Source organism: Tamandua tetradactyla, chromosome X (assembly GCF_023851605.1).
Source record: "Tamandua tetradactyla isolate mTamTet1 chromosome X, mTamTet1.pri, whole genome shotgun sequence".
Taxonomy (NCBI): domain Eukaryota; kingdom Metazoa; phylum Chordata; class Mammalia; order Pilosa; family Myrmecophagidae; genus Tamandua; species Tamandua tetradactyla.
Genome location: NC_135353.1, coordinates 42,377,730 through 42,404,538, shown reverse-complemented (window position 1 = coordinate 42,404,538; position 26,809 = coordinate 42,377,730). Strand labels below are relative to the sequence as shown.

General features: G+C 37.6%; 1 protein-coding gene across 3 annotated transcripts in view; it reads left to right on the top strand.

Moving 5' to 3' along the window:
- Positions 1-26,809, top strand: part of GRIA3 (glutamate ionotropic receptor AMPA type subunit 3) — a 344,281-nt gene that overhangs the window by 305,979 nt on the left and 11,493 nt on the right. For 2 of the 3 annotated variants that reach the window (XM_077145651.1, XM_077145652.1), the window contains exon 13: positions 15,805-16,052. In XM_077145651.1, coding sequence (XP_077001766.1) covers positions 15,805-16,052 — 248 coding nt within the window. Of the gene's footprint in view, positions 1-15,804; positions 16,053-16,612; positions 16,728-26,809 lie in introns of all 3 variants that reach the window. The other variant, XM_077145654.1, reaches the window with a different exon arrangement.

The window sequence follows — 26,809 nt, the reverse complement described above, 5'->3', positions numbered from 1 at the left end:
TTTATGAAATGGGATTTTGATTAAAACATGGCTTTTCTAGGGGACACACATTTTTTCAAGCCAGCACAAACTTCAAAACAGGAATTTAAGAAGAAAATTTGCCATCCTATCTGTTTTTCCTCTCCCAGCAAGTTTTTAAATTCCAAAGTCAAATGATAATGATTTTTGTTGGTGGCAGACTGTGGGCCTTCACCAGGGATATATGTAAATAATGATTTCCCCCATAAAATGATGTAATGATTCTTTAAATACAAAACTGAGGCCATTTATAAAGCTATTAAAATAAATTCTGAAGTTAGAATGGCCATCACCCAAATACCCCTAAAGAGTGGGATAGCAAGATCAAAGGTGATGGTGAAGTTATGTAGGGAAGGTAGGGTTTAACAAATGAATATGATTGCTGAATCATTAAATTGATATATCTTTTAGACTCCAGTATCTTAGAGCAGCTAGAAGTAAAAACCTAAAATTGTGGAATTGTAACCCATACCAGACACTGAATTTTGTTCTACAACTAATTGCTGCACTATGCTTTGAAATTTATTGCGTTTTGTATATATGTTGTTTTTCACAAAAAAAAGTTGATGGTGATGATAAAACAAAATATTTATTCCTTCTAGCCTCTTAATGAGGAGCAGCTAGAAGGAAAAATCTGAGAGGATGGTATGGTAGCCCATGACAAATTCTGGGCTCTGTCCTGTAACTACTTGTTCAAGAGTGCTTTTTTCATTCTTTGCTTTGTATGTATGTTATATCATACAATTAAAAAAAATTTTAAATCAAAATAAAATAAATTCTGTCACTAAAACGAATGACACTTTACTACAAAAATGAGTAATGTTTTTTAGCATTACTTCCTGTATGCCAAGCAGTGTTCTAAGTGAGAGGCAAGTATTAACTCATTTAATTTCTCCCAATAAACCATTGAGTTATGCACTTTTAAAAAATCATCCTCGTTTTACAGATAAGGAAACTGAAACATAGAGAGGTTAGCTATTTTATGCAGCTAGCAAGTGGGATTCCAACCATCATTCTATACTGTCAACCACTGCACTATACAGTTACCTTGAACTTACATGGAAATACAGATGAATTTTTTTTTTTTTTTTTTTTTGGTCACTAGAGAGCTGCTGTGTGCACAAGAACTAGGAACAATTAACATCACTTTTAAGAGATAACAAGGTCTGAGTGGTATGCTAAATGCTTTCACTAATCAGGTAATTTGCTTCCATGCACCAGCCTCACAGGGCTCAAAATCCGAATTTTTGCCTCAACAGGAAAAATTTCTCCATCTCACCAATCTTCATGATTTATTACAAATAGTTGGAATAGTAACTGTTTAACCCATGAATATAAGGCTCTACCTTATCTGATCCTCCTCCTTCATGTATTTCTCCTTTGGATTTCATTTGGCAATTGTTTAGAAGTGTGTGCCAGTTTGAAAGAATTTACGTATTCTAAAAAAGCCATGTTTTAATCCTAATCGATGTCAGAGGAGAAATGTTTCTTTTAATCCTTATTCAGTACTGTATGTTGGAAACTTGATTAGATTATCTCAACGGAAATGTGACTCACCCAATTGTGGGTATTAACCTTTGATTAGAAGGAGATGTGGCTCCACCCATTCCAGGTGGGTCTTGATTAGTTTACTGAAATCCTTTAAAAGAGGAAGCATTTTGAAGAGAGTCTCTCTTGAGAATGATGACTGAGCGATAGAGAACCATGAGCGCCCAGGCAGCCAGAGATCTTTGGAGATGAAGAAGGAAATTGCCCCTGAGGGAGGGAGCTTCATGAAACAAGAATCCTGGAGTGAAAGCCAGCAGATGTTGCCATGTTTGCCATAAGGCTTTCCAGTTGAGAGAGAAACCCTGAATTTCATCGGCCTTTCTTGAATGAAGGTAACCTCTTGTTAGTGTCTTAATTTGGATAATTTTATAGACTTGCTTTATTTGGGACATTTTCTCAGCCTTAGAACCGTAAATAGTAATTTATTAAATTTCCCTTTTTAAAAGCCATTCCATTTCTGGTATATTGCATTCCATCAGCTAGCAAACTAGAACAGATTTTAGTACCAGAGAGGTGGGGTGCTGCTGCAGTTTGCAAATATCAAACATGTTGGAATGGCTTTTTAAAGGGATAAGGGGGAATTTTGGGAGGAGTTGTAAGAAGCTTGATGGAGAAGGCCTAAAATGCTTTGAAGAGAATGTTGGTAGAAATGTAGACTCTAGGGATGCCCCCTGGAGAGGCACTAGACAGAAAGGGTGATCCTTGTTTTAAAATGGCAGATAATCTGGCAAAATTAACTAGCAACTTTGGCTGGAAAGCAGATTTTAAAAACCATGAACTTGGATATTTGGCAGAAGAGATTTCCAAATTAAATGTTGAAAGTGCAGCCTGGTTTCTCCTCGCAGCTTACACTGATATGTAGCAAGAAAGAGATATGCTGGAGAACTGAACTCTTGGGTACAAAGAAACCAGAAATTGATGTTCTGGAAAATTGTGGGTTTCCAGGAAGGGAAACCCCAGAGAATAGTGCCCCAAGTGAGGACTTAGCCAAATGTGGAACCAGTCAGCCATTTTCAGAGAAAGCCTGGATTGGAGATGGAGTTATCCAGGAAGGATTTGTGGAAACTCCTGCTGCCTGATGGGCACAATCCTTGCTTGTTACATAGAGACCCAACAAGAGTGCTGTGGGACCTGTATAAAAGGAACCACTGACAATCTCAACTGTGGGACTCATAAAAGGGACAATGTGAAGGCAAAATAACTTCAGAGGTAGAACTATGGAAGCTAAAGTCTAAAGTCAAGACACCTGGGTCCAGGAGAATGGACCTACCCAAATACTTGGAGAAGGTGAGTTTGCCCAAAAGGCAGAGGATGGGCCTTCCACCTCATTACAGTGGAAGAGTCATGCCATCTCAGGCCTTGGAGAGGGTGCAGCACATTCGTTGGGGATAGGGGAGAGCCTGGCTGCCACCACATGCAGAATTTGAGTGTGTGCCCTGGAAATGGCAGAGTCTGGGTGTGACCCAAATTCGTGGAGAGGGTGAAGCTGAGAAAAAGGTAGTCTCCCCAATGTTGCCCAAGGTTGCATTTGAACAGAGGAAGGCCACTGCATAGGCCCTTGGAAAGTGTGGAACTGCCGCTTTCTAAAGCCCCAAAGATAAATGACTCTTAGACTTTGAAATCTCGTGGACTTTGCTGTGCAGGTTTTCAAAACTGCTTGGGTCCAGTAATCCCTGTGTTCCTTCCAATTTCTCTCTGTAGAAATGAATATATGTATCCTATGACTGTTCCTCCTTTGTATGTTGGCAACAAATAACAAGTTCTGAGTTTTTCAAGTCCAGACCCAGAAAAGAATTTTGCCTTAGAACAGATAATGATTGTAACAGACTTTGATGAGACTTTGTGCTGGTTTTAACCTTATATTGTATTTGTATTGTTACTGAAAAGGTTTCTGATATTGTTATGCAATCAATGTATTTCCTATATGGGAAGAACATGTCTTTTTTAGGGTCCAGAAGTGAGAATGTGCCTGCTTGAAAGGATTTATGTACCCTAAAAAAGACATGTCTTAATCCTAATTAATCTTGTGGGAGCAACCGTTTCTTTTAATCCCAATTCAAGACTGTATGTTGGAAACTTGATTAGATTATTTCCACAGAGATGTGACTTGCCCGATTGTGAGTATTAACCTTTGATTAGAGAGAGATGTGACTCCACCCATTCCAGATGGATAGTGATTAGCTTACTGGAATCCTTTATAAGAGGAAGCATTTTGGAGAGAACCATGAGAACCACAAGAGCCCAGGTAACCAGAGACCTTTGGAGATGAAGAAGGAATATGCCTCCAGGGGAGCTTCATGAAACTAGAAGCCTGGAGAGAAAGGTAGCAGATGTCACCATATTCGACATGTGGCTTTCCAGTAGAGACAGAAACCCTGAACTTCATCAGCATTTCCTGAGTGGTGTTAATCTCTTGTTGGTGCGTTAATATAGACATTTTTATAGACTTGCTTTGCTTAGGACATTTTCTCAGCCTTAGAACTGTATACTAGCAACTTATTAAATTCCCCTTTTTCAAAGCCATTCCATTTTTGATATATTGCATTCTGGCAGCTAGCGAACTAGAACACAGTGCTACAAGAATTTCTCATGCCCTCTCTATATAACCTTTTTTTGTTCCTTCTAAGGTACAAAATGAAACAAATGAATCATTGTGGGTTGGAGAAAATTGAACTTGCTATTGCACATTCTGCCCATAATTTTTTTAATTTCTCCCAGATGATAGAGCTAAGATTCAATCCCTTTTTTTGTCTTCAGTATTTCATACAAAATAAGACAGACTACAAAAAATGCTAGTGATTTTTTTCTTCTTTTTTGTCTGAGTGTTATACTGTCACTTAAATAGCAGTTAGGAAGATAAACATTTCAACTTAATTTTTCTCACTTATAAGCCATTTCTTTTTCCCCCTCTAAGCTACCTTCAGAATTCAGTCATCAACCAGGGGCCAATAATTTCTCCCACTAGCTAACTTTACATTTACTGCATTCATTAATATCTACTGCATATACACTACACACGTTTAAAGTGCCCACTTCAAGCACTGCTATTTATTCTCATAGAAATGCGTCATTACCTAAAGGAATAAACTTTCTAACATGTACCAACAATCAAAGAGCTCAAGCAAATGATGAAGTAAATGAGTCCAAATTATAGGGCACCCAGATCTGAAGTCGTGGACCCTTTTGCCCCCAGCTTATAATAAATTTATCTTTGGAAACAATGGCCTATTTGCAAGTAGTATAAGAGTCAAATTGATCTGAGTGTCCCCTCACCTTGTGTATTCAGGTCTGACTGGGCCAGGATGAAGATACCTCTTTCTAATTACACAAAGATACATGCTTACATTGTTATTCTATAATGCCAACAAATTGGAATGGACCTAAGTGTGTTTCAATAAGAGACTGGATGAAGTATAGTATATCCATAGATTGAAATGCTAGGCAGCCATTACAAAGGAGTTGTGTTTATTCTAATAAGATATAAAGAGGTGCAAGGGAATAATAACTCCAAATTCAATATAGTTGTTGTATATTTTAGTGAACAGTGAGTAGTCCATTGTGAGTGCATTCTACGAGTGTAGCCAAAATCATAAAGATTCTTGAATATCATACATAAGACTTTGGATTTTGTTTTTTTGGTTGTAGGAAACTATCAGAGGATTTTAAAGAAAGAAGTAACTTCTTGATCTTGATTTGCATTTTGGAAGGAACACTGTGGGATAAATTGAAGAGAGATGAAGCAGGCAGATCAGTTAGAAGGCAATACAGTCCAGACCAAAAAAAAAAAATGATGCCAGCCTGACCCAGAGCAATGGTAACGAGAAGAGAAAGGAGATGAAAGGACGAACTGTACAGGCATTTCTATGTCAGAATAAACATGGCATATTAAAGGACTGACAGAGGGGTAAAACCAAAGTTTCTAGCTTGAATGTTAGGTGGTTTACTGATAGAATTTAGAAAGACAGCCAGGCTTTACAAGGAACATAATAAGCTTGCTTTGGAAATGCTTAATTTGAAAGTATCTATAAGACCATCAGGTGGAAATGTCCATCAGCAGGGTTTGTTGGCTCTCTCCCCAAAACATACCTTAAGTTCAACCTCTTTCCACCTTCATTGCTTCCACCCTGCAAACTACAATCATCTTCTCTCTGGCCTATTAGAATAGCCTCCTTCCTTGCTTCCACTCTGGCCTTGCTTATAGTATATTCTCCATAGAACAGCCAGAGTAATCCCTTAAAAATATAAATCAGATCTTATCACACCCCTACTCAAAATCCTCCAGTAACTTCCCATCCCATGTAGAATAAATATAAACTTTTTTTTTACCATAACCTACAGGAACCTATATGATCTGGCCTCTGGTTATCCTTTTAAGCTCATTTCCTACCCACTCCCTTTTGCTCACTCTGTTTTAACCATACAGCTTTTTTTTTTGGCTGCTCTATATGCAAACTAAGTATATCTTCATCTCAGTAAGCAATTGTAGTGACTTGGCCAGGGTCTGATTACCATAAACAGAATGTTTAATTTCCATGGTGATAGCTCTGAGAGTTCCAGCCCCCTCAAGTTATTTGGGCAGGTCCAAGCAGTCTCTCAAGAAAGATGCAATACAGCTGGCAGAAGCTCAAGATGAGCAACTAAACTAATAATATAAAAAGCTGGAGGCCTCATAATATTCTTGCCTCTCCAAGAATATCAACTAATTCCATCCCCCTACATATATTGTTGACACCTCTTTTACCGACATGAAAAAGTTGGACCTAGCCCAACTATCCCTAGAGTGGGAGAAGGTTTAAAGAAAGAGGAGTGTAACAGAGAAGATAGGATTTAACAAATGAGTACAACTGCAGAATCACTATATTGATGTTTCTTTTAGCATCCACTGTTTTGGAGCAGCCAGAAGGAAAAGCCTGAAATTGTGGAATGACAACCCATACCAAATTTGAAATCTCTTCTGTAACTACTTATTAAAATGTACTTTGAAAAGTATTGCTTTTTCTTTTCTTTTTGTATAAATATTTCACAATAAAAATGTAAAAAAAGAAAAAAAAAGTTGGGTCTGGGGTTCCAGAAGTCCCTTAAATGATGTTTTTTAACATTTTTATTGTATAACATAACATATATACAAAACAAAGAAAGGAAAAAGCATAGTTTTCAAAGCACTCTTCAACAAGTAGTTACAGGGCAGGTTCCAGAGTTTGGCATAGGCTACCATTCCATCTTCTCAGATTTTTCCTTCTAGCTGCTCCAGAATATAGGAGGCTAGAAGGAATAAATATATATTTTTTTATCATCACAACTTTTTTCTTTTTTTGTGTGAAAAATAAAATATATACAAAAAAGCAATAAATTTCAAAGCACAGCACAACAATTGGTTGTAGAACAGATTTCAGAGTTTGGTATGGGTTACAATGCCACAATTTTAGGTTTTTACTTCTAGCTGCTCTAAGATACCAGAGACTAAAAGAAATATCAATTTAATGATGCAGTAACCATATTTGGTTGTTAAACCTTACCTTCTCTGTATAACTCCACCATTAACTTTGATCTTGTTTTGGGCTATAGCTGTTTTAACTTTTTCATGTTGGAAGAGGCTGTCAATAATATGGGGTAGGGAAATGGAACTATCTGATGTTCTGGAGAGGCTGGGCCCTCTAAGTTTCAGGACTTACCTGGTCCAGGGACCCATCTGGAAGTTGTATGTTTCTGGAAAGTTACCCTAGTGCAATAAACCTTTGTAGAATCTTCTATATTGCCATAGGTGTTCTTTAGGATTGACTGGAATGGTTTTGGTTGGGGTTTGACAAGTTATGATAGGTAGCAATGTCAAACTGAAGCTTGTGTAAGAGCGACCATCAGAGTAATCTCTTGACTCTTTTTGAACTCCCTCAGCCACTGATACTCTATTAGATACACTTCTTTCCCCCTTTTTGGTCAGGATGAAATTGTTGATCCTACAATGTCAGGGCTGGACTTATCCACTGGAGTCATCTCCCACGCCGTCAGGGAGACTTTCACCCCTGGATGTCATGTCCCATGTAGTTGGGGGGGGGGGCAATGATTTCACTTGCCGTGTTGGGCTTAGAGAGTGAGGCCACATCTGAGCAACAAAAGACAGCCTCTAGAAGTAACTCTTAGGCATACCTACATAAGCTTCACAAGAGTAAGACTCAAGATCAAGGGCTTGGCCTATTGATTTGGGCATCCCTAATGTTTCACATGGTATCAGTGAGTAGATTTCCTGATGGTAAAGTTTAATGGTTCCATATATTTTCTCCCAACCCTCAAGGGACTTTGCCAATATTTTTGTTTATCTGCTTAATATATTCTAGGGTATATCCAGGCATTACATCAGTCTATACAGGATTAAAGGCCTCATTTTTATTCTGGGCTATCTGTGTTTCAGTTGTTCAAATGGGCTATCTAGATAGGTTGAGTTAGTTTATGTGCTACAGAAAATTTAAGGACCAAACAAAATAAACCTTTCTCCCTTTGGCCTCAAAGAGTAGGTGCAGTTCTAAAATATAGACTATGTCTTCCTTACCCCTGTGTTCTGAATTACCTTAATCCCAACCTGATAAGCTTCATTCTTATCTCTAAACATCAGGCTATTGATATGTAAAACATCCTCTCAAAATCCAGAAATAATAATTAACGCTCTGGACTCAATGTGTCTGCTATAAGAGCTTAAAATCTAGGCCCCTGTTTTCCTATCAGCATTTTCCAAAGGAGACCATACAGTAATTGTTCTTTCGTTTCTGGCTTATTTTGCCTCACCAAATGCCCCAAAGGTTCATTCACATTGTTGCATGCCTCATGACTTCATTCCTTTTTGGAGCAGCACAATATTCAATCATATGTATACACTATCGTTCGCCAATCTACTCAGTGCATTCTTTGGCCACCTTTACCATGGTCATAAAAGTGGAATCATACAGTACATATCCTTTTGTGTCTGGCTTATTTTATTCAGCTTTATGTCCTCAAGCCTCATCCATCTTGTCATATGCTTCAGGATGTCATTTCGTCTTATTGTTGCATGAAATTCTATCATATGCATATACCACATTTTGTTCATCAGCTCATCTGTTGATGGGCATTTAGATTGTTTCCCTCTTTTGGCAATTGTGAATAATGCTGCTATGAACATCAGTGTGCAAATGTCTGCATCACTACTTTCAGCTTTTCTGGGTATATACCAAGTAGTGCTATTGCTGGGTCATAGAGCAATTCGATATTTAGTTTCCTAAGGAACCGCCAAATTGTCTTCCATAGCGGCTGTACCATTATACATTCCCACCAGCAGTGCATATGTGTCTCAGTTTCTCCACATTCTCTCCAACATTTATAGTTTCCTGTTTGTTTAACAGCCATCATTTTTATAGGTGTGAGGTGGTATCTCACTGGAGTCTTAATTTCCATTTCCCTTACAGCTAGTGAAAATGAATATCCCTTCATGTGCTTTTGAGCTATCTGTATTTGCTCTTCAGAAAAATGCCTATTCATAATTTTTGGCCCATTTTATAACTGGGTTGTTTGTTCTTTTGTTGTTGAGTTGTATGATTTCATTATGTATACAGGATATCAAACCTTTTTCCAGTGTGTGACTTCCAGATATTTTCTCCCATTGAGTTGGCTGCCTTTTCACTTTTTGACAAAGTCTTTTGAGGTGCAGAAGTATTTGATTTTTTGAAGAGTTCGCATTTATCTATTTTTTCTTTTGTTGTTTGTGCTTTAGGTGTAAAGTTTTGGAAGCTACCTCCTATTATTAAGTCTTGAAGATGTTTCCCTACATTCTTTTCTAGAAGCTATATGGTGCTAGTTCTTATATTTAGGTGTTTGATCCACTTTAAGTTAATTTTTGTACAGGGAGTAAGGTAAGGGTCCTCTTTCATTCTTCTGGCTATTGATATCCAGTTCTCCCATGCCGATTTATTGAAAAGACTATTTTGTCCCAGTTCAGTGGATCCGGGGGCCTTGTCAAAAATCAGTTGACCATAGATTTGGTGGTCTATTTCTGCGCTCTCAATTTGGTTCCATTGATCAATGCTTCTGTCTTTGTGCCAGTACCATGCTGTTTTGACCACTGTGGCTTTATAATAAGTTTTAAAGTCAGGCAATGTTAATACTCTTCTTTTTTAGGATGCTTTTAGCTATTGGGATTCTCTTTCCCTTCCAGATGATTTTGGTAGTTAGCGTTTCCAAATCTGCAAAATAGGTTGTTGGACTTTTGATTGGTACTACATTGAATCTGTAGATCAATTTGGGTAGAATTGACATCTTAACTATATTTAACCTTCTGATACATGAGCAGGGAATGTCTTTCCATCTATTTAGATCTTCTTTTATTTCTTTTAGTATTGTTATATAGTTTTTAGTGTACAAGTCCTTTACATCCCTAGTTAAGTTCATTCCTAAGTACTTGATTCTTTTAGTTGCTATTTTTTTTTCTTTACATGAACAGGCACCAGGAATCGGACCTGGGTCTCCAGCATGGCAGGTGAGAACTTTGCACTGAACCACCATTCCCTGCCCTAATTGCTATTTTGAATGGAATTTTTTCCTTAACTGACTCCTCAGGTCATTACTTGTGTATAGAAACATTACTGATTTTTGTACATTAATTTTATATACTGCCACCTTGCTGAATTTGTTTATTAGCTCAAGTAACTTTGTTGTAGATTTCTCAGGATTTTCCAAGTACAGTATCATGCCATCTGCAAATAATGGAAGTTTTACTTTTTCCTTTCCAATTTGGATGCATTTTATTTCTTTGTCATGCCTGATTGCTTTAGCTAGAACTGGTAGCACAATGTTGAATAATAGTGGTGACAGTGGGCATCCTTGTCTCATTCCTTATCTTAAGGGGAAAGCTTTCAGTCTCTCTCCATTGAATACGATGCTGGCTACCAGTTTTTCATATATGCCCCTTATGACATTGAGGAAGTTACCTTTGATTCCTATCTTTTGGAGTGTTTTTATCAGAAAGAGATGTTGAATTTTGTTGAATGCTTTCTGAGCGTCAATTGAGATGATCATGTGATTTTTCCCTTTTGATTTGTTAATGTGCTGTATTATGTTAATTAATTTTCTCGTATTGAACCATCCTTGCATCTGTTACCCCACTTGGTTGTGGTGTATAATTTTTTTAATGTGTTGTTGGAATTGATCTGATAATATTTTGTTGAGAATTCGGCATCTATGTCCATTAGGGAGATTGGCCTATAGTTTTCCTTTCTTATAGCACCTTTACCTGGTTTTGGTATTAAAATAATATTAGCTTTATAAAATGAATTAGGTAGTGTTCTTTTTTCCTCAATGTTTTTGGAAAAGTTTGAGCAGGATTGGTGCTAGTTGTTGTGTGTTTTTTTTTTTTGAATGTTTGATAAAATTCCCTTGTAAAGCCATCTGGCCTTGGGCTTTTATTTGTAGGAAGATTTTTGATGACTGATTGAATCTCTTTACTTGTGATTGATTTGTTGAGATCTACTTTTTCTTCTTGAGTCAGTGTACATTTTTTATGTTTCTAGGAATTTGTCCATTTCATCTAAGTTGTCTAGTTTGTTGACATATAATTGCTCATAGTATCCTCTTATGATTTCTTTTATTTCTTCAGGGTCTATGGTAATGTACCTCTTCTCATTTCTGATTTTGTTTATTTGCATCCTCTCTCTTTTTTTCTTTGTCAGTTTTGCTAGTGGCCCATCAATTTTATTGATTTTCTCAAAGAACTTTTGGTTTTATTGATACTTTCTAATGTTCTTTTGCTCTCCCATTCATTTAACTTTGCTTTAATCTTTGTTATTTCTCATCTATTTGCTTGGAAGTTAGTTTGCTGTTCTTTCTCAAGTTCTTCCAGGTGACAGTTAAGTCCTCGATTTTTGCTCTTTCTTGTTTTTTAATATAGGCATTTAGGGCAATAAATTTCCCTCTCAGTACAGCCCTTGCCATATCCCATAAGTTATGATATTCTCATTTTCATTCATCTCCAGATAGCAATTGGTTTCTCTAGGAATTTCTTCTGGTTAAGAGTGTCTTATTTAATCTCCAGATATTTTTTAATGTTCTCATTCTTTGGTGGTTATTGAAATTCAACTTCAATTCATTGTAACCAGAGAAAGTGCTATGAATAATTTCAATGTTTTTAAATTTATTAAGATCTGTTTTGTGTCCCAGCATATGATCCATCCTGGAGAATGTTCCATGAGCACTAGAGAAGAATGTATATCCTGGTGTTTTTGAGTGAAATGACCTATATATATCTGTTAGGTCTAATTCATTTATCAAGCTATTTAACTTCTCCATTTCCTTGTTGATCTTCTGTCTGGTTGTTTTATCTATAATGGAGAATGATGTACTGAAGTCTCCTATTATTATTGTTGAAACATCTATCGCTTCCTTCAGCTTTGCCAATGTTTGTCTCTTGTACTTTGGAGTTCCTTGATTAGGAGCATAAACATTTATGATGTTACTTCTTCTTGGTGAATTGCCCCTTTTATTAATATATAGTGTCCTTCTATGTCTCTTATGATGTCTTTACATTTAAAGTCTATTTTATTTTATATTAGAATAGCTACTCCTGCTTTTTTTTTTTTTTTTTTGGTTATAACTTGCGTGGAACATCCTTTCCATCCATTTATTTTCTATCTATTTGTATCCTTGTGTCTAAGATGAGTCTCTTGTAAGCAGCATATAGCTGGATTATATCGCTTAACCCATTCTGTCAATTTGTGCATTTAATTGGTATGTTTATTCTGTTAACATTCAAAGTTATTACTGAAAAGGCATCTCTTGAATCCATCATGCTATCTTTTGGATTTTATTAGTCAGGTCTGTATATTCTTTTCCCTCTTTCTCTTTTTATACTTTAAGTAACTCTTAGTGGTACTCTTCAATTCTGTGCCCTCCTCCAGACCTCTCTCTCTTGTCTTTTTTCTTTCAACTGGCAGAATTCCCTTTAGTATTTCTTGTAGGCCTGTCTCTTGTTGACAAATTCTTTCAGGATTTGCTTGTTTGTGAAAACTTTAAACTCTCCCTCACTTTTGAACAACAGTTTGGCTGGGTACAGAATTCTTGGCTGGAAGTTTTTCTCTTTCAGGATCTTAAATACATCATACCACTGCCTTCTCACCACCATGGTGCCAGTTGAGTAGTCTGAACTCAGTCTTATGTTGTTTCTCTTGTATCTAGTAGATTGTTTTTCTCTTGCTGCTTTCAGGATTTTCTGCTTCTCTTCAACATTAGATAGACTCATTACTATGCGTCTTAGGGAAGGCCTATTTGGATTTATTCTATATGGAGTTTGTTACACTTCTTTGGCTTGTATATTTATGTCCTTTATAAGCATTGGGAAATTTTCCCTTATTATAGCCTCTACTAATCTTCCTAGCCCTTTACTATTCTCTTCTCCTTCTGGGACACCCATGACTCTTTTATTTGTATACTTTCTTTTGTCCATCTTTTCCCTGAGAGCTGATTCAAATTTTTCCATCGTTTTTGCCATTTGCTGTTTTGAGTGTTCGAAATCAGTTGTCCTGTCCTCTGGTTTGCTTATTCTTTCTTCTGCCTCTTCAAATCTGCTGTTGTATGTCTAGTAGTATAGTTTTTATTTTGTCTACAGCATCTTTAATCACTGTGCTATCTGCTATTTTTCTATTTATTCTTTCAAATTCCTCTTTATGCTCTTCTAGTGTCCTCTTGATATCTTTTATATCGCTAGCCATGCCATTTATTTTATTTAGTAGAGTTATATGAACATCTTTGATTAGTTGTTCCAACGTTTTTGTTTCCTCTGGTGTTTTAATTTGGTCATTAGGCTGGGCTATGTCTGTCTGCATCATGATATGCTTAGTGATCTTTTGTTGCTTTCACAGCATTTAAATATTTTGATTGGTTTACTTTGGATGTTGATTTCCTTCAGTAGTCTAAAGCCTTTGCATTTGCAGGATAGATGTGGAGCAAGATGCAGGGCACAAGGTGGAGCACAAAATTGCAGTGCTGCATTATAGTGCAGGTATAGGTGCAAGTTAGGGATGCTACGCTGGTTCCTGTGAGCATGGGTACACAGTGGAGGGGGAGGATGTGGCTGCAAGGGTGAACTGGTCTGGGGGACAGGGTCTTGATTTGTGCTGATCTAGGGCATGGGGCCCTTTGTGAACATGCACAGAACTAGGGCAATGGGTCAGCATTATGCCTGCATGGGCTGGGGGTGGATGTGGCCCAGCTGCACAGGTCAGCCCTTGTCCAGAGCTGGGGGGCATGACTGGGGGCCATGCACATGCATGGATCTGGGACTGCTATAAACTGATGTACCCATGCACAGAGCTCAGTGTGGGTAGGATGGGGCTGCATAACTGTATGGGTTGGGGACAAGTGTAGCCTGGATATGGAGGTAAGTGCCAGCAGTCTTTATGTGCTGATGAAAGCCTATGGGGGCAGGGACTGGGAGGTAGGGCTTGGGAGGGGCAGGGTAAGACAGGGCTTATGCACTAGAGGTAGGTTGAGCTGCAGGTTGTGAGGCAAGTATGGGCGTGAGGGGTTGGCGGGGCAGGGGCTCTTAAAGCATGGGGAGAGGGGACATACAAGGTTCAGATGCATGGGGTATGGGGTATGTTGTGGGTCATGGGGCTGCACTGGTGAGTGTAGCACATTCAAAGACACAGCTTGGCTTACTTCCTAGTCCCCGTCTCCTTGTCTGTACTCTCCTGATGGCTCTGGGCTTCTGTGTTAAGTTGTTTGCACCAGCCAATCAGTCTCTGGTTCTTCTGTTTCTCAGTTCCTCAGCTTTTGCAACTAGAGCTACCCTCTGCGGTGCAGAAGACTCTCCCAGGTCACTTACACCCTGGAATCGCCATCTCAATCACCCGCCCATTCCTCCTCTAGTTGTTCCTTGGAGCAGGGTTGAACTCACTCTATCCTATTCTGCCATCTTCCCGGAACTCATAAAAGGACATTGGAAAACATAATATGTGTTTATGGTTTCTACCATGATATTCCACATCTGCTCAAATATTATCTTAGAATATGTCTCAAAGGTTTTCATTCCTAAGGATCTAGCTCCCCAACTCAATTGGAAGCTCCTGGGGCGTTGAGAACATGCTTTCTTTATATATTACAGAATGTTTAACACAGATCTGGAGACACAGTAAATTTTAGTACATGTTCTAAGGATCACCCGTATTGAGATGAAATTTAATGTGATTAAATTCAAAATCCTGCAGGTAAAGATTAAGAAGACTTGGCTGGTAAAAAAGAGCTAACAGTTTTAGTTTGGACTCATTTTGAGTTGAAGGAAGGACTCTACTTATACACACTCCCAGTAGAGTGTTTAATATATAGTGGGTGCGCAATAAATATTTGTTGAAAGAATAGACAGATGACTAAATACCTTAGTGCAAACTCTGGCAGCATTGATAGAAGAAAAATGCCCCAATAACAAGAAGCAAACAGGTTTTTTTTTTTTTTCGTTCTGCATGGTCATATATCTGGTGTGCCATGTTTATTTCTGGACACTACAATTTAAGAGAGGTATCACCAACTAGAATGTGTCTATGGGAGAAAGACCAGCACTGTGAGGATTCTCAAAACAGTATTGGACATTGGTGAAGTTTAGACTGATGAAGAGATGAAGATTGGGGTGATAATAACAGCTTTGCAATATTTGAAGGATCATCATGAAGAAGAAAGAACAGAATTGCTTTAAATAGCACTAAAGGGTGGGAGTTATTGAGAAACAAAGTTCAGTTCAGAATAAGGAAGTATTTTCTTACAATAATTGAAATCCCATGCTGGAGTGGAGTGCCTAAAATGGTTGTACACTCCCATCAATGGACTTTTCAAGCAAGTACTGTTTAATAGTACAGCTATATATTGTAGGGGAGATTTCTGCATTGAGAGGAAGATTGAACTAAGAAAGTGTTTTTCAAACTGGGTTGGAGCCCATCAATGGGATCATAAAATCAATTTAATGGGTCATGATCAGCATTTTAAAAAAAGAATTAGAATAGAATAGAAGATGCCAGAAAACATCATGCTTAGCAAGGGTGAGTACGGCTTTGAGAAACTTCTTTTGTGGAAATATAAAAGTTGCTTACATATGTACATATATGTCTACTGGGTGGCAGTGTGACATTATTGTTCTTACTTTGGGTTGCAGTAAAAAATGTTTGAGAATCACTGCACTAAGACCTCTTCCAGTTTTAAAATCTGGCAGCTCTAAGAATTATCTCTTTGTTGCAGAGGTCCAAAATCGCTGTCTATGAGAAAATGTGGTCTTACATGAAATCAGCAGAGCCATCTGTGTTTACCAAAACAACAGCAGACGGAGTGGCCCGAGTGCGGAAATCTAAGGGAAAGTTCGCCTTTCTGCTGGAGTCAACCATGAATGAGTACATTGAGCAAAGAAAACCGTGTGATACGATGAAAGTTGGTGGAAATCTGGATTCCAAAGGCTATGGTGTGGCAACCCCTAAAGGCTCAGCATTAAGGTGGGTGGAATAATATAACAATATCCGTGTTGTTATAGTATTCCACCTACCCTGATGCATTTTGTTGTCATTTTCTTTCTTGTGGATTTTGAGGTAACTTTAAAAGTTTAAAATCTACAATATTTCATGGAGTTAAATAAGACGGTAAATTATGGTTTCATCTATTTAATGCATCCATTTTTTTAATGTTCTCTCTCTATGTTGTCCTTTCTGACTGTCTGTTGCTGTTTTAATTTTACAGTTCAATGGCTTTTTCAATTTAAATGGTAAAAGCCAAGTTATGGTGCCATATGTGACGAATGTTAATTGCATGGATGTGGTGTTCCTGTAACTTTTTTTCTCAAAGACAATTTCCCCATCCCGCACACTTCAGTTTTGAGCAAATGTTATCCTCCATGCCACCTTCCAATATTTAACCCTGTATTTGCTGTACAGACATTTTTATAGCTCCACGTTCTGTGAAATTTAGCCAATTTGTCCTCTTGTGCTCCTTTTTTATACGTTAACGATTTCCTAAGCATTTGTGCATTTTCTTACAAGTTATGTTTTATCGTTTCAAGAAATGCTGTTAACCTGGCAGTATTAAAACTGAATGAGCAAGGCCTCTTGGACAAATTGAAAAACAAATGGTGGTACGACAAAGGAGAGTGCGGCAGCGGGGGCGGTGACTCCAAGGTCAGCCTCAATGTCACCACAACCGGGTACCCTTAGTGACGAGTAATCGGCAAGACTGTTATCTTATTATTGAGGAGAGAGCATGACAAGATTCATACATAAAGTGGAATGACCAGGTTATTCCCCTGCCCGGCAGCTTTGGGAACCAGAAAGACTTCAGGGCACTGCCTGCATTTTTGATCTAACTTGGGTCCCTTCTTAAACTCCCAGACAGAGGCTCCCTGTCCACACCCGTTCCTTCCCCTCACACATCAGACTGGTTGCCTTATAAAAGCTGTGATGTGGGTTTCAGTATCCTAGGCTTTCAAGACCCCAGGGCTTTCCTGTGAGACTGTCCCCACCTGCCTCAACTGAGTGGTGTGAGGAGTCAGATGCATCGTTTGAAAAGTCAGATTAAAGCCTTTTTTCCCCTAGGACATGATAGTTGCTCACAGAGGTTGGTTGATTGATTAGAGTTGGGTACTTCAATTATGTGTATGAATGATGAGATGTTTTTCTCTATATGTGATGGTCCATTTAAAAGTAGGCCCCATTTAATTTGAAAGCCAAGAAATAAGCTCGGTTTCAAGTTAAATGGGGTCTTTCTTCAATAGGCCACCCCATATACAGATTTGCAAAAGACATTTTGTATATTTAAATACGTGCGTCGTCTAACTGTGTTACTATGTGTGTATGAATCCTTGATTTGGCTTCTCCTTAGCCATGTTCTTGGTTCAGGTAGGTCTAACTGTTATCCAGGCTGCCAACATGAGAAACCCTATCTTACCTGACATTCCTTTGGCTCCTTAATGCTCTCCAAGACTAGAATGAATGAATAGCAGTCATCCAAGCAACAAGAGATAGGGACAAGCTTCAGAAGCCATGAAACCAAGGGATGGAAAGACACACTGGGTAAGTACAGGAGACGAGCTGAAAACAATTCTCCATGGCCCATGTGGCATGAGAACTATATTGAAGTATGTAAGATCGACTCTTTTATGATCAAGATATCATGGGCATCTTAAGGTGAAGAACAGTGTTTCCCAGCCACAGACCAACAGACAGGCAAGCCAAAACATTTCTCCTTCAGAAACTATGGTTATACTCCTGTTCCTCTCTTTCCCTCTCCATTTCTCAGAACCTTGATGAAAAAGTTAATTTGCCAGTCTGCAGCATATATAATATGGGTTTGAAAACACTGATCCAGGGCACTTACAAAGAAATGAATTTAAAAAGAACTTTCTTCAGCACATCATCTTACCAGGCATTGGTAATGCCTTTTATTGTAAAACCCTGATTAACCAGAACTTACCTAACCAGTACCCCAACTAACTGAATTGCTCCCTCTCACATCACTCTACTTTGATGAGAAAGCTGCAAAAACACCCAAAAGAAGAACACAAAGAATTTATTCTTCTAAAACATCACTGGCCAAGAAATGACCTGGGGTTAGGTCACTTTCAGCTCTTCTTCCTATACCTTCTTCATCTGGATTGACCCTCAGACATTAGAGGCGGTTTCCCTGAGGCAAGAAAGTGGATACAGGTGTTTTAAGAAAAAAATGTTAGCCACAAATGAAATAAAATGAGTATTCTTATTGAAAATTACATTTATCCCTTATGGATTCCAATTATCGAGTTTTTACTATGTGTCAAAAAGCAATAACTTCTTTTTCCACCAGTATGAACTGATGACATTGACAGTTTAACCAAGCTTTTGGCTCATTTGCACTTTACAATGGCTAACCTGATGCCCAAAGTATTTAGCACCTGCTTCCTGGTCTTTTTCTCATGTAATTAACAGGCCATGGAGAACCTAATTGTATCATTCAAGTGAGTTGCCTGGCAAAAATTGAGCTGGATTGAATCCACTACTCTCATGAATCCTTCATTCACACTCAACCTGGTTAAAAAGGAGCCATGGACTGTATCAAGATGATTCTAAAACATGATGCCAAGTTCCCAGAAGTTTTCAAATAACCATATGTTTGCTGTTACCTAAACAAACCCAAAAGCTTCACATATTTGGCTGAATTTTTACTTTTCACCCGGATGTTTCTATATCATGAAGACCCCTAAGACTTTAGACCACCTATTTGTTAATTACAACGAACAATCAAGTTTTTTTTTCCTTAGCTGGTACTGATGCAAAGCTATTATCAAGTAACTTTATTGCCAACCCATGATTTCCAGATGATTTGAATTTTTGATATACAAATAGAAAAATATTTCAGATCCTAAATGTGTCCAACTTCCTTGACCATAGAGCTACCTATCAGGTATCTTTCAAATCACGTTTCTTGGTCATCGCTCCAGCCAACCGATTTGAAATAAGTCAACCCCTTTATCAACTATGGATATGTGTGTGATCAGTGCTGCATATCCAGTGATTGATTACCCTGTTTCTGGATTAACAAAGAGTTTGCCTTTATCTTCTTACTTCTTGCTACATGCTGTTTTCTGAGAGTGAGCAAGAGAAAGGGCAAGAGATGAACTTGAATCTGTTTTGCCACTATTTGGTGGTAATGCTTAAAACAAATCAATGGAGAAGGAGGTAGAAATGATAGTGAAACCTCATCAGTTTGAAGCCTTCTAATTCACAATTTGTAGTAAATTAGATGGGGCCCAATCTGCAGTTTAACTTTATATTATCAGGGATGGAGACGAGAGATTTGCTAAGCAACTGAGAATTTATTTATACTGGATTGCCAGGTGAATTTTTCCTTAAGAGAACAAACCTTTTTGAAATGTCAGAAGCATTTAATATATTCATTACAAATTATTTGCTAAAGTACTTCTTTAAAGGCAATGTTTTATAGTTAGTTTGAATTACAAAATAGACAAAGTAATATAATAGTCATTCTTCATGCTTATATTGTAATTCAGGCCTTTCCTTACTCATTCGGACAGTCCTTTCATTCTGTTAGTCCAAAATTAGTAAAATTTTCTGTATTAGTGAATGGCATTGAGATTATACTTCCTTACCATATCCCATCACCAGTTAACTTCACAATTGACTATTGAATACACTGTCATTTACAGACAAAATGAAACCCAGAAATGGTGATTAATTCGAGAAGGTCACACAGTTAATGCTGTCACAAATCTCTGCTGACTTTCAGGGTCACCTCTTGTGATAATATCACAGTAGATAATTTATCATATCTAGCCATCCAATGAAAAATGTGAATCTGATTGCATGTCATATGCTTCCATAAGAATCAGAATCATTCTCAACCACCTTGATTACAAGGCAAATGGCATATTTAAGCCATTCCAGCCCTCAGTACTTACTACTAAAAATGACAATACTCACAAAGCCTGAAATATATGAGTGCTTCTACTTTTTCAAAAGAGCATTTCCACATATCATTTCAGGAACCAGGAAAGAGAAAATACCTGTATTATTTATCTCTGTGTGTATTTCTGCAACATTTAAGTAATGATAAATGGGCAATGATGTTAAATTGTTGGCTCCTCCCTCACTCCCTACATGTGAAATTATACATTTTGAAAAATTCCTATTGTATGGAAAGACCCAGCAATTTTTCAGGTTGTTTTAAATGTGCACATGCTCAAACTTATGAAATAGATATTTGTTTTATTTTCTGAATATAAGGAATTAAAAAAGGTCAATCACTAAGGCTGACCCTGACCCAGACCTGCAGGCTAGAACCAAAATACCACTTGGTTTTACTAATTTCCCAAACCTGGGCTAATTGACCTAAACAGATCCTTCCTTGATGGACTATAAATGCACAGGCAAGGATCATGGAAATTAGAACTATGGTTTGGGACTTTTTAATCTGCAAGCTGCAAATGACCCTTTTGTGTTAGTGCTTTAATAAAATGTGTGTGTAAATGTGGTAGTTAAACAGCCAGTAGATTGCTTCAGCCATAAACCCAGATCACCAGGGGTTTCTGACTCAACCAGTGAAAATCAGTCACTGTAAATCACAGCAGAATGCGGATTTAACTGCTGAATTATCATGTAGACACATCAGTCTCCCTCCATAGCTGCCAGTTGCTTGAAACTTTCATTCTCCTGATCCTCCAGCCCCACACACCCTGCTTCATGCCCGTAATCTTAAGTTAAGGGCAGGAGCTTGGCTTTCCCACCTTGAGATATTTTAGTTCACGGTTTATGAGTGGGATAACTTGTCATTGAAAGGTATTACAAAACCTTTCCTACCTTGCCCTCGCTTTAGCTCTAGCCAGGGGTTTAACCAGACATCTAGTGCTTATATTTTCCAAGTTGAAAATCAGCACACATAGTCTGACCAGTAAGATGTGTATTTTGAGGAACATTAGAACAGAATGTTTTAAAGGAGACCATTCTGCAACCACTGATTGCAATGAAAATTCTATGATATGCACCTTAATTTGTAAAATATATGGGGAATTAAGAGATGAGGCTAGGATATGCAGTTTAACCTCTATTACCTAGATAAATGGTAGGCTGATAATTATAATTTATTAAATATTAAGAGAAAAATGTACTTTTATTATCTTCAAAAATATTTAGGGACTAGAATAAACTAACCATCATGATGCTAAGAAATAACTCAGGAAAAAATTTTAATACAGTAAAAAATGGCTTACAATTAAAATTGTGTCTCTTTTTACATGGGTGCTTTTAAAATGTCTAAAAGGAATTTGTTCTCTTAAGAACTTCAAACATGTCACTCTTCCTTATCACTGGCAATCTTTTTTTTAGTTCTAAAGTCCATGATTTTGCTTAGCAAGTCTTCCGCTCAAAGAAAATAAAAAGTAACAATTCAGGACAATCCATTTCCAAATTCCCTTAGCTTCCTATTTGTAGTACATAGATGAGTGAGGGTGTAATGCATTTCCCATATGTTTAAATGAAATCTTCAGTTTGTGTGTATTTCTTCTTCCATGTATGTCTACAATTCTCCTCTCCTATGCTACCGTCTCTTAACCACTTCTCTTCCACACCCAGAATTCTTTGACATTCTTGGGCCTTAGGTAACGGATATGAATCTGCATCTGCCTTTTACCTGCAACAAGATGGACCTTTTATTGGCAAGAGCCACCCCCAAAGGTAGACCTTTTGGATACCCAGGGTAAAGATGGATCCCAATGACTCTTTATTGACACTGTTATGTGCATAGGCAAGAAACGTTACAGATCGATGGCATTCCCTGGGTCTTAACAGAAGTTCCTGTGAATCCCCAAGACTCTGGTTTGGGATCAAGGAGTAGGGTGAGTACGTTATGCTCTTCGTTGGTTTGCATGTCTCTGTGCTGATACTGCCTCCTGGAAGTATGAAGAACCTGACACTTTTCTTTCCTGGTAGTGATTAAATTTGCTCCTTGGACTTACTCAGGGCTTCCTTCCAAGAGCAAACCCTCACTTTCTCTCAAGTGGCTGCTTCAAAGAAGGGACACTTTTGTCTTAAGAACTAAACCAGTCCAGTGGCTGCCAAGAAACACTGATTTTACCAGATGGTGTTAAAGAATAAATTTTACCACCGGGAAAAACATTGTAATCCAAAAAGAAACATTCTTTATAATATTCTATTCTAGCGAGTTTTTTAAGATACTGTGTGACCTTTACATGTTTCCTATGATTAGGACATTATTATTTGCCTTTGGTGTTATTCCAGTAACTTGAATGTATTTCTTGTTGTCAAATAATGACTAAATGCTCAACACCAGAGCTACAGAAAGAGCAGCAGGAGTGAAAAGCCAGAAGGTAAGAATGTTCTTATTCAGTTTCCAGTAGGAAAGACACTGTCTCAATGGCAAAGAGTGAAATGGTATATATCTATGCCCTTTCTGTCCCTTTAAAAATAAATCATATTGTTTCCTTTCATTTAGAGGAAAGGTGATAGAACCACACTATCTGAAAGGTAGGAAAGCTGTGGAAAAGAAACGTGAAAGATTTGAAGCAAGTAGACTACATTCTGTGAGGGTGAGCGCTGTGATTTGTGGAACAGGGCGGGGGAAGATTTCTTTGAGAACAACTGAAATTCATCCTCTTCTGTTTTTCTAGAGAGCGGTATAACATTTGGCCCTTGGCACATGAGGAAAATCCCCATTGGTGAGAAGCGACAGAAGTGTGGTCCAAGCTCACCTTCTTTCTTAATTTTATCTGGCCTTGAAGCAAATATTTTTTAAAATATAGACCTAAGGCAATAGCACACTTTACTTTAAATATACATATAGTAATACCTCTATTGTGTCCTGTCTCGCATCACTGTTGGAGATGCAGATGTGTGGATGCTAAATGAGTGCTAGAAGAGGGTGGTTATGTACCCTGGCATGGCAACCAGTAATCGGTTCTCAGATCTGATATATGTTCTAATATGTTCTGATGCCATTTGCTGCAATCTGTCTGGGAATAAACAAGAAATGATTATTTTTCTGTGGATCATGGTCAAGGGATGGCTGTTGGGGGAAATAGAAGATGCTGGAACCTATCAGATTGGATTCTCAATTTTTTTAAATAGAGTTTGGGAGAAATTCATCAATTAAATTCACAATCTGTGGAATTAAAGAGTCTACTGCTTTGAATTGGAGAGGGTATCATTTGGAAATGCAACTGGCTTTACCCATATATTTAAAAGTGGTTTCCAGGTCTGTTTCCTTAGCACAGATGCTTATCAATAGGTTTCAATCACTAGCATTGTTAGGCCCTTAGTAAAATGACTCAGAGATTTCTACTCCTGATGTTATATGCATGCATTATTGAATTTGCTTTTTGCACTCAAGTTATAACCCCATCAGTGAAGAGTTTAAAAGGTTTGAACTACATATATGAAATACATGGATATAAATACTGTCTTAGAGGCAACTGTTAGCAGTTAAGCACTACATAATTCTTCAAATCATTGTAGATGCCCCTGCAGAATGAGGATTATTTGGGTGGCAGAGTACAATAATATCAGTAGACATATGCACACATGCTTTCAGGTTGTGAATATAGTTCAGGTTGATACAATGGTAGAAGAATAGAAAAAACATAAAGTCTCATTCTTTTGGAAACTTTCATTCAGAAACCCCTGTGCAAAGGAAGGAATAGGAACTTGTTAATGTTTCCAGACACTCTAGTGTCACTCTAGGGTATGCTTTGAATTGCCACAGCCTCTAACTGCAGTTATTTGAAGAAGTAAATATTTTCCCTAATCATATCCTGCAGAAAGGAATGTAAAGGACATTGTAATAAATTATTCCATACAGCAAAAAAATTTCTTTTGCTTGGTCATCAATTGACATCAACTTAAGCAAGACCTACCTGGGCAGAGTCTATCTGTCTGTGGCTGCCTGCCTGTACATGACTGTGATTTCTTGAGTGACATTCAAGGCTCTCCAAAAAAGGCTTAGCAACCAAGCTAGTTATTGGGAAAAGTTACTTTTCTCCATGAAAGCCTGAAATATCTTCAGTAAACTAGCAATTGAGAGGGAGAGTGGTTTTTCTCTGCTGAGCTGGAAAGGTTTTTTAAAATTGCCCCCCAAGATCATTAGGTACCAAGAAGCAAGTGTTAGTTACTTGATGCAAAGGTTTGAATGAGAAATGAGATGGAAAGAAGGCTTCCAGCTTAGGTTATGATAAGTTTCCGTTTTCATCATCCAGATACAGTGTTTTTAGAGCAAGTTTCTAATTAACTATGGAATTGTGCCGTCCTTGCTGATATATGTCTTTTATTTGTGTGTGAGCTTCTTGGCTTTCTCCATCACCTTTGTATTTACACATGTATCTTTCCCTCCTAAAAGCACCATTAGAGATCTTCTGGCATTATTAATTAAACCAACATCTGTTCTTTAGGTGTCCCTACTCAGAAAGAAAAAGTGAGGACATTTAGAACAGCATATGTCTCACAGTCTCTCAGGTAGATAAACCATATTATACCCTGAGTTTCTATATTTTTCAAGCCCAGAGCCATATCCATAGTAACAACTTCCTCTCTAAACCCCTCCAGAATCAGCAGATTATTTGCAGGAATCAACTTGGCAACTAATTCTCAAGGCCCACTTTTTCCTCTTTTCCCCTCTGGGGAAGCTCAGCACCCTCACATCAATCACTCCCTCAACATTTCTTTATTCAAAATAAGGAATCCAACATACCTACAAACTTCTTTATTTACTATGTTAGGTATTTCCTGAAATACACCAAAATTTTTATTTTGCTTTTTTAAAGAAACATTTTCTCTTTTCACAGAAAAAATAATGGTTTTCTTAATTCTCTTATCCTAAAGCTGTCTCCATATGCAACATTTGCCATCACTAAGATAACACTGATATTTTGGAATGGCTAGTTGGTATACCCAAGAAACTGAGCCTGGAATCTCGACAAACTACCACCTGTGGGATGTATGCCTTGAATTATAAGCACAGTCCTTTGTAGCTGAGTTATTGCCAGATATAAATGGCAGAGAAAAGCAGAAATTTGTATAAACCAATTATGCTTTCTTCAAAAATAGAAACTCATGATCAAAGTATTATGAATCGCATTATTACCCTCTACATATTTAAAAATATATATGTTACTTATTCCATGACTGTACCCCATACTCAGGAACCACTATCCTGCTACTCATTAGCACTACCTTTATATACTTAAGTGAATACCTAATTCATATTTGCTCTAATCTTCTTCATCTGATCAACAGTCCATATACATTTTTATTACTTAGCAGTTAAACTTTTTCTTCTTAAGGTAAATTTACACTATTTTCCACTTGCATAATTTTTAAGCAAAATGGAACAGAGAGTCACAATACATAAATAGTTAATCTTTGCTTCACTTACCATTTCTTAGAAAGATCTATATTTTAACAAGAAATGTTGCTCAAACTTAGAAGTGTGAAATTCTCATGATAGAAATTCAAGTACCAGTAGGGGAAATATATTTAGTGAGGGAGCCATTCCCAGACCTCCTGAAATTACATCACAAAGCACTAAGTCTACTGACTGGGGTCTTTGTCTTAGGAGGGCTCCACTCAACAAAAAGTGCATAGCAAGCTCTTCAGAGGGTAGAATGCTTAATGTCTACAGTAGGAATCTGACCTACTTTGTTTAATTCTTTCTGTTCCCTATGGAGGTGAGTACAATAAATATTTCTGACTTATAATTCTTTTAGATACCAGTTAAGGGCCTGCAGTAATTGCTCTGAAACATTCTCCTGGAGACATATTACTTCACCAGAGTAAAAGGCCCCAGCTGCAAGTTCGTGTCCTTGTGAGGTTGATAGTTATTTGGAGCATGGTGGTCCCTAAAGAAAAAAATCATTATGAACATCCAAGCCTAAAGAATAAAAATAAGAAGGACTGCTACTCTTTTGTGTGTTCCATTGGAGAATGCACAGCACAAAGCTGGATGTATATTAACTTGCTGTGCAGGCTTAAACAGATTGTTTAAAACTATCTGTGCCTCAATTTCTTTCTTTATAAAGTAGAGGCCATAAATCTACTTTCTTAGGAAGATCATCAAACTTGACCAATATTAATAATTATGTGAAGGCATCGAGCTGAAAAAATACTAAATAGAATTATCCATTCACCAAGTATTTACTGAGAAAACTGTCATAAGTGGGGATACAAAATATATGAGACATGGTCCCTGTCTGCAAGAAAACAGTCTAGTGAGAGACGCAAGACATTGGCATTATTATTAATAACTTGTTATTATTAACACAAGGTAGAAGATGATGGAGGAAAAGAAAAAACATTTGAGTGAAGAACAAAAAAAGCTTCATGGTGAAGGTGACATTTGATATGATCAAATTTCCACCTAATTCCATTTCCTTCAAAATACCAATTTGTATGTATGTGTGTGTGTGTGTGTGTGTGTGTGTGTGTGTGTGTGTGTGTGTGTGTGTTGGTGGAGTAAGAGTGAGGGTCAATACTTTGGGTTGATGTGGATTAGGCTGGGCAGTACATCCAGTAAGATCCAGTAAGCAAGAAAGGTTTGGGGGAAAAAAGCAGTTTTTCTTGTCCATCTTGGGAATTTATTCTACCTCACAGCAACACAGAATTCCAGGGGCCTTAGCTTTTAAATACTTTCTCTTTGTTTTCTTGGCAGCTATCCTAACCTCGTTAAGTAGTATTATGTGATTTCTGATTATAGCTTTTATGTTCCT